This window comes from Mustelus asterias, chromosome 7 (genome assembly GCF_964213995.1).
Source record: "Mustelus asterias chromosome 7, sMusAst1.hap1.1, whole genome shotgun sequence".
NCBI lineage: Eukaryota > Metazoa > Chordata > Chondrichthyes > Carcharhiniformes > Triakidae > Mustelus > Mustelus asterias.
In genome coordinates this window covers 114,039,624-114,048,857 of record NC_135807.1, presented here as the reverse complement: position 1 = coordinate 114,048,857, position 9,234 = coordinate 114,039,624, and the positions used below count along the sequence as shown (strand labels likewise).

Below are 9,234 nucleotides of genomic sequence, written 5' to 3'. Positions count from 1 at the left end.
GAAGTAGGGTGCTGAAAAAGGCATATGGGGGTGGGGGGAGACACTTGCCTTTATCAATCAAGGCATAGTTTACAAAAGGAGGGAAGTCATGTTGGAGTTGTATAGAACTTTGGTGAGGCCACAGCTAGAGTACTGTGTGCAGTTCTGGTAGCCACATTATCCAAAGGATGTGATTGCACTGGAAGGGGTACAGAGGAGAGTCACTTGGATGCTGCCTGGGGTGGAACATTTATGAAGAGAGGTTGGGTAGGTTAGGGTTGTTTTCGTTGGAGCAGAGGAGACTGAGGGGCGATCTGATCAAGCTTTACAAGATTATGAGAGACATGGACAGGGTGGATAAGGAGCAACTGTTCCCTTTAGTTAAAGGGTCAGTCACAAGGGGAAATAGGTTCAAGGTGAAGATTTAGGGGAGATGTGAAGAAACATATTTTTACCCAGAGAGTGGTGACGGTCTGGAATGCACTGCTAGGGAGGGTGGTAGAGGCGAGTTGCCTCACGACCTTTAAAAAGCACTTGGATGAACACTTGGCACATCATAACAGTCAAGGCTATAGGCCAAGTGCTGGTAAATGGGATGAGGCGGGAGGTCAAGTGTTTCACGTGTCGATGCAGAGTCAATGGACTGAAGGGCCTATTCTGCACTGTATGATTCTATGATTCTCTTTAAGAAGTGCAGGCTTCCTGTGAGAGCTGGTGCAAGCTAGCTAAAACACATACTAGCCACGCATGCCATGTCAAGCATGCAGCCACAGCCATCAGTGCGTTCCATGTTGGGCTGCACTCTGAAATCCTTGAAATGAGGAGGCAGCACCACGTTTGCGTGCTGCGTCTGCAACAGGGTGGGGTACTGACTAATTGAGAATTGTGACCCCCCCATCCCGAGAAACAGGAGCAATCCAATATTCCCTTGGTGAACTGAAATCAGACTTCATTGCATCTGTTTCACAAAAAATTATTAAATTCTCAATTTCAGGCACGAATGTCCTGTGTCCCCTCCTGAAATAAGGAAATCCTCAAATTCCCTTCAGGAATTACTCCTGAAAGATGTTTGACCTGATGCTGAGTCGGGCTATATTTTCCGACAATCCTGATTGCCACCTAAAAAGAGACATCATGCTCCTCACACATGTCAATGAAGTGCCTAATGACTGTTTCAAGCCCACACTCTGTGAAACTGGATTCAAATGGATTCTTCAGCGGTCACTGTAACCTGAGCAGTGACAGCCACCAGACATTATTCTATTTTTAAAGATTTGGTTCCCGTGGAGCTAAGAAAAGCATGAGTATTTCCCTCAGCAGCACAGAAAAGCTACCTCACACCCACTCCCAGAGTATTCGCCAGCATGGCACGTGGCCTGAAATTCATGTACTTAAAATGGCTGAGATATCCGTGAAGGTCAACAGGTACAGACGCGCAACTGATTACTTAGGAGAGACCTTGGATCTCAAGAGGGTTGAATCTTGGGGCGGATGAAAGGGGTCAGAGCTTGGGTGGGATGGAGGGATGTCAGACTTTGGAGTGGGGGAGGAGGCTGCACAGCTTTGGATCTCGGGGTGGGGGGCAGGGGAGCAAAGGAGATTGAACCTGGGAAGGAGGGTTGAGGGATGCGGGGGTGGGGAGGGAATGCAGTTAAGTGGAGGCGAGGACAGATCAAGAGGGGCAGGTGCGTCAAGGTTGTCCATGTCATGCGCGGGGGTGGGTCCAACTTCGGGGGAGCGGTGCAGTTGTGAAGGCCCCTTGCAGGGGCTGGTGGGAGCTCAGACCTCAGCGTGGGATGGAGAGGGTCGCACCTCAGGGGATAGTGGAGGCTGTGGGACCTTGGCAGGGAAGGGCTGGTGAGGTGTTCAGAGGCCATGCCCAGATTGCCCAGGAGGCCATTCGGCCCATTGAATCTGCACTGACTCTGACAGAGTACCTTACCCAGGCTCTCTGACCCAACCTATTCCTGTAACCCCACACATTTACCAAGGCTAATCCATCTAACCTACACATCGTGGGACACCAAAGGGCAATTTTAGCATGACCAATCCACCCAACCTGCATATCTTTGGACTCTAACCCTTCCCCCACCTCCTCCCCTGTCATGCATCACCTGAACACACTTGCCGTTGGCTTTGTGTGTGCAACTTGGCAGAAAATGAATGAGTCTGACAGAGGTATGCCATTTTTCACAATGTTTCTTTGGCTTCGTCCCACAATTAACTAGATATGCCATTTCTGAGAGCAGGTGATCACATATGAATGTTGGGTTAATGCAGCTCAATAACAGAAATTCTTCAACCAACTAAATGGAAGAAATATTTTTACGTTAGCAAATGTAAGTCACTAGATTACTAATTCTCTTTAAGCGAGTAAGATGGGGGATGGAATCTACAAAAATGAGACAAGCTTAAAGGGAAGAGGTGAACAGATGGCAGACTATAAACTAAGGGAGGACATAAATGGCATGGGAATAAATGGAATAATAGAACAGGAGTGTAAAGAGATGCTTAAAAATAAAGTGAGAGGCTATTAAAAATAGCAATGCACACAATGTTGGCAGTATTACAGGAAGTGCAGGCAGTCACGTGTTGCAGTCATATTTACTGACACAATTTAATGGCTGTGGAGATGGTTCCATCCACTAATCAGAAAGCAACTCCGCCGCAGCCTTTTCCAGGAACTCCAGTGTGATTAAATGCCTATCAGGCAGTCTGCTGCCTGCAATCAGGGTTCCCAGGCCTTTGAAAGCAAAGGTCTCGTCTTCTCGAGCTGCTGATCACTAGCAGTGCCGCCGGGAATCTGCTGGAACTGCAGCAGCAGCCACCGATGGAGACCCGAGAAGAAGTTGAGGTGAGCGGTGCAGGGGGTGTTCACTGAGTTCAGTCAGGCCGAGAGGTGAGGGGGTTGATCTGGAGGGCAGCAGGACTTCTTTAAGCAGAGACAACATTTTCAGCTCGGTAGTGGGGAGGACCTCAGTGCCGACATCCCCATCCATCCCCTCCCCCAAGTCCTTGGGTTGGATGGGGTCATTGAATCAGGGAAGGGTAATTGGGTTATGTGGGCAGTTGGTGGGAGGGGGTGAGGGAGAGAGTCAGGTCGGGTAGGGGGACAGCCCAGTTGGGTGGACAGTTGGGTAAAGTTGGGTGTGCTGTGTTGTCAGTGCAGGCTCAATGAGCCAAATGACTTTCTGCACTATAGGGAATCTATGACTCGTTGATAAAGGAGGACAGCAAAGTGGAGACTCAGAGATGTGGAGGGAGGGAATGCCAGAGCTTAGGACTGTTTAAAATCAGGGATGCTCAAGGGGACATATCTCGGAAGGTTGTGGGTCTGGAGGAGATTGCAGAGATGGGGGCGGATGCAGGTGTGACCATGGATGGATTTGAAAACAAGTTTAAGAGAGTTTAAACTCTGGGAGCCAAAATGGGTCAGCAAGCACAGGGCCAAGAGGGAAATGGAATTTGATGCAAGTTAAGAGGCGTGGTTACATGTTACATTATATCAAATTTACAGAGGGAATGCATTGGAGCAAGGAATGCATTGGAATTGTGAAGTTTGGAGGTAACAAAGACATGAATGAGGGCTTCAGCAACAAAGGAGATGTGACAGGGGTGAAATTTGGCAATGGTGTGAAGGTGGAAATAGGTGGTCTTAGTGATGGGGTGAACAGGAGATCGGAAGTTCATCTCAGGGTGAAAAATAACACTGAGTTTTCAAATGGACTGGTTTAATCTTAACAGACTGTTGCCAGAGAGAGGAAAATTTAATTGGTGGAAATTTCTACTGATGTACTGGATGGTAGATAAACAGTTTGATAATTTAACAAGAGTGGAGGAGTTAAGCGAGAAAAAGTCACTAACCAATAAAGAGGTTACAACTCCGGTCATGTTTAATAACATAAGAACTAGGAGCAGGAATAGGCAATTCAGCCCTCAAGCCTGTTCTGCTGTTCAATATGATCATGGCTGATCTTGTCTTGGCCTCAACTTTCCTGCCCGTTCACCACAGCCTTTCAAATCCTCATCAATTAAATATCTGTCCACATCTTCCTTAAATTTACTCACTGTCCCAGCATCCACCACACTCTGGGGTTAGTGAATTCCACAGACTCACAACCTTTGAAAGAAGTAATTTCCACTCATCTGTTTTAAATCTGCTACCCCGCTTATCCTAAAACTGTGACCTTTCATTCTAGATTGCCCCACAAGAGGAAAGCTCCTCTCTACCTTGTCAATCCCATTTATCATCTTACATACCTCAATTAGATCTCCTCTCATTCTTCTAAACTCTAGAAAGTGCAGGCTTAAACTGCTCAATCTCTCTTCATAAGACAAATCCCTCATCTCTGGAATCAATCTAGTGAACCCACTCTGAACTACCTCCAATGCACCTACATTCTTCCTTAAGTAAGTGGACCAAAACTGGGCACAATACTCCAGGTGTGGTCTCAATAATGCCTTGTTCAGTTGCAGCAATACTTCCCAACTTTTATACTCTATTCCTTTAGCAATAAATTCCCCAAATTCCATTTGCCTTCCTTATAACCTACTGTACCCGCATACTGATTTTCTACAATTCGCGCACAAAAACACCCAGATCCCTCTGCACTGAAGCACACTGAAGTTTCTCTCCATTTAGATAATAAATTGCCTTTCTATTTTTCTGACCAAAACGGATAACCTCTCACTTATCCACGTTAAACTCCATCTGCCACAATTTAGCCCACTCACTCATTCATTATCATTATCGCAACTTACTATCCCACCTATTTTAGTATCATCTGCAAATATGGCTGCAGTACATCCTATCCCTGCATCCATGTCATTAATATTGATTGTAAATAGTTGGACAGAACCCTGTGGCACCCCACGAGTTACATCTTGCCAACCAGGTAAAGATCCATTTATCCACATTTTTCTTTATTTCATCAACCTTTGAGAGATAACAGTACAGTTCCTGGCTGTGTTAGGGTGCCAGACCAGAACCCCGAGGTAAATTATGAAGCCAGACTAGGTCCCAAAAACTTTTCTGTCTTGGCATAACTGTGAGGAAAAGGTGCCTCACCTCAAGGGTAACTCCACAGACAAACTAGGAACTTTTTAAAACTTTATTCATAACACAGTTTAAATATACCTCTAACAAAATTAAACAGTTTAACTCTCAACCATTGAACAACCTTTAAACCTGAAAATAAACAACTCTTAATTTCTAACTTACCACTATTTCAGTTTCAATTAAGCAATATAGACTTAAACCCCACTTTAAATATAGTTAGCAAAACACAGATATACCTGCTCTGAATTGTGTAACAGCCTTAGAACCTTGAGAGAGAGCCTCTTCTTTTTAATAGCTCGAGTCACCAACTGAATAACAACCTGTTTTTCTCTGTTTCAAAACTAGCTCCTTTCATCTCTAGTTTCACATGAGTTTGTCAACCTAGTCTGAATTCCCAGGAGAAATTAAATAAACAAAAGTGCATTAAGTCTACAAAGTAACATATTCCTAGCTAGAATGAGTTATTATCATGCTTTTTCAGCATCTGCTGCCTTCCCTCCTGACAAACTGATTGCTTGTAGAAAAATACTGAATCTTAAAGCAGTCCCCCTCAAACATAAAGGGGGTGATTCTCCCGGCCCGCTGCGGTGCTCTAGCAATGCATCAGGCCAGGAGACATCAGCAGAGGCCATTTAGTGGGCTTCCCACTGGGTGCCACGGCTTTCGCGTGTCTTCGGGGCCAGGATTTCTGGCATCATCAGCTCCGTGTCGGAAATCGGTACACAGCTGATTTAAATATTAAATCGCAATTTTAATATCATTAGCGGGCCCAGGCCTAAAGTCTCCGGACCTGCTAGCCTCTCTCCCCCCTCCCCCACCAGGAGTGGTTCACTCCAGCAGGGTTTACAACAGCTCCCCATTAATTGGGAGCTGGTGGCCGGTTGTGCTGGAGTGAAGGGGAGGCCCCCCAGGAACTTGTAAGTAAGGTGGGGTTTCCCTGGGCATTGCCAGCCTGGCCTCCTAGCACTGCCCAAGAGGCAAAGTGGCAATGCCCACTGGGCATCAGGCAGTGCCAAGGGGGCAGGGTCTATGGGGGGAGCAATTGGGGGGGGAGGGGAATCTCGCTGCCACTCTGCAGTCGGGATCAGTGACAGAAGGAGGGAAGGGGCTGATCGGGGTTGGCCATCAGGTTGGGGGAGGATATTGGAGTCGGCCAGAGAGATCTGGGAGGCCAGTGATCGGGTGGGGGGGGAGGTGGGGGGTTGGAGTGGGGGGTGTTTGGGGGGGGGGGAAATCGGAAGAGCAGTGATGTGGGTTGTGGGGCTGTGGTCAGCAATCAGGAGGCTGGCTATGTGTGGGTACTGATCTCCGCTCTGACAGATCGGTGCATGGGCAGTGGTCCGCTCAGTGCTATGCTGCCGGCCGCTCCACTGGGAACAAGCCGCATCCCCAGATTTTCAGTGTGAATCTTGCTCGGGCACTCTGCAGTGCACAGAGTGAGGAGATTCATTTTCAAAATCCCACTTTAAAAACCAGCAGGAGTTACTCCAGTTTTTATGCGATTTGAGCACTTAGAATTTTTTTGGGAGAATCGCCCCCAAAATATTTCAATAGCGCAGAATCATCACAGCTGCACTGAATATTTGTACCAAGTATCATTCTTTTCTGAAAAATTGAGATCAACAATTTAAGCTATATTTTTCATGAGCTATTGTTTGGCAAATCCTGGGAATAATGTCATTAATGTAAAAGCAGCAGATGCTATTTATGGTATATCGTGGGTTGAGGCCAGAGAAGTCAGAATGATAAGTTGCATTAGCTACAGAGTTGAACTGTTCTATAAATGTAGTGATTTCTTTGTAGCCACTTTCCAAACATGAGTTGATTGCTCCGTGATTAATTATCCTGAGAGAATCAGCACTGGGCTTCCAATTCCCCCATTGCGACAGTCGCTCTGCTTACTGCATGCAGGTGTAATGAAAGAAAGACCAGACCTACATTTATACAGCACCTTTCACAATGTGACAAATCATTTTACAACCAATACAGTACTTTTGAACTATAATAGTCACCAGTATTATGTTTTATTTATTTGTCACAAGTAGGCTTATATTCACACTGCAATGAAGTTACTGTGAAAATCCCCGAGTCGCCACACTCCGGCACCTGTTCGGGTACACTGAGGGAGAATTTAGCATGGCCAATTCATCTAACCTGCACATCTTTAGACTGTGGGAGGAAACTTGAGCACCCGGAGGAAACCCATGCAGACATGGTAGAATGTGCAAACTCCACACAGAGAGTGGCCAAAGCCTGGAATCAAACCCGGGTTCCTGGCGCTGTGAGGCAGCAGTGCTAACGACTGTTAGCAGGCAGCAGGCTGAATGGCTTACTTCTACTCCTATTAAGTATAGATGGATGAGATTAACTGGGCTCGATGGCCTTTGCCATCCATAATTATCTTGTGGACAGCAGGTGGAAACATGACTTCAGTTCTGTTTATTTTGTTGCTAATAGAAGTTTATTGTGAGCATGCAGTGAAATTGCCAGGATAGAGTGCATAATGAGCTCATAGTGAATCAGTAACCTGTTTTACACTGCACGTGATTCCCAAGAGTTCTTTCCATTGACTTCAATCTTCACCTTAATCTACTTACCTATTATACCACTCTATCCTGGTGCTTTTATAAATTTTTTGAGGTATCAAATATTCAGATAATGTTATGTTGCATAGCAGTTATTGAAAATATATTGTAGTGAGAAGGAGCAGAGTCTTCAGACTTGCTGATCAAGAAAACCCAGATAGAATTTTAAACCATTTCATCTGTGTGCTCTGGCTTCTTAAAAGTTTGGTCACACCAAGACACCAGAGGGCATCAACACATGTCACTGACTGAAGACCTATATTTGCCAATGATTCCACTTTGTTGCTCAGGAGTCACCTGATCCTTCTACCCTGTGAAATTACTGATAAAACAGAATCCAATTATGTCCCCTGTATTAAATAATTATATTGAATAATATGCACCCAAGCAAGAGAAAGTCTTCTACATGTTCTAGAGAATTTAAAAAATCTTGTGCAGTTTATCTGGATTGCGAGTATTGAGTCTTTCCCTTAAATATTAATTTACTGCCATCATCTCCATATGTCGCAGTATACAACATGTTAATGAGGGCTAAGGCTGTCTCCAAAATCAGTGTCACCATCTGCACAATGTTAGAGATAACAAGGGAGTATTTTCCTGTCAAATTAATAACATTGTACAATATTGTTAAGGTAAAATTTGTACTCCTTTGTATAGCCATGGCGGGATCACCTATAGGGCACACACAAACTAACATCGCATTATATCATTGCTGCTGATAATATTAATGATCCATTCATGCACAGATATTGGATGATATTTGTAACCAGGTGTCAACAATGGGTGTTATCGTTTTACAAGATCTCGCTGTGACTGGTGAATTGCTTGGTGAATCTTAAAAGAGGAAAACATATTGAGCATGTTGAGGGGAGGGTTAAGGGAGAGAGGGGATTGTAGAATAAGGGGCCTGGAAATAGGAGAAGCACAGGGGTCCATGATTCCTCTCCCTGGCATTGATTGATGATAAGCAATAAATACTGGCCTCATTAACAATGCCCATACCCTCTGAAGGAAAGAAAGAGAAACAAAGAAAGCAACTCAGTGGCAGTGGTTAGCACTGCTGCCTCATAATGCCAGGGACCCAGGTTCAATTCCAGCCTCAAGTGACTGTGTGGAGTTTGCATGTTCTCCCCTTGTCTGCGTGTGTTTCCTCCGGGTGCCCTGGTTTCCTCTCTCATGATGTGGCGATGCCGGCGTTGGACTGGGGTGAACACAGTAAGAGTTTTAACAACACCAGGTTAAAGTCCAACAGGTTTATTTGGTAGCAAATACCATTAGCTTTCGGAGCACTGCTCCTTCGTCAGATGGAGTGGAAATGTGCTCTCAAACAGGGCTGTGCCCTGGTGTTGTTAAAACTCTTACTGTGTTCCTCTCTCATGCCAAAGTTGTGCGGGTTAGGTTGATTGTCCATGCTAAATTGCTCCTGAGTGTCAGGCGGATGAGCAAGGTAAATATACGTGGTTACAGTGATAGGTCCTGGGTGGGAATATTGTCGGTGCAGACTTGATGGGCCAAATGGCCTCCTTCAGCACTGTAGGGATCCTATGATTCTATGAATGTTATAGGCTTTCACATGGAGCTCCTTCACCTAAGAGAAGGAATATGTTAACT

At 45.4% G+C, this 9,234-nt stretch overlaps 1 protein-coding gene across 1 annotated transcript in view; it reads left to right on the top strand.

Moving 5' to 3' along the window:
- The first annotated feature begins 1,276 nt into the window (after positions 1 to 1,276).
- Positions 1,277 to 9,234, top strand: part of LOC144495904 (uncharacterized) — a 72,208-nt gene continuing 64,250 nt past the window's right edge. The window contains exon 1 of the mRNA XM_078216700.1: positions 1,277 to 1,404. Coding sequence (XP_078072826.1) covers positions 1,280 to 1,404 — 125 coding nt within the window. The 5' untranslated portion in view covers positions 1,277 to 1,279. The remainder of the gene's footprint in view (positions 1,405 to 9,234) is intronic.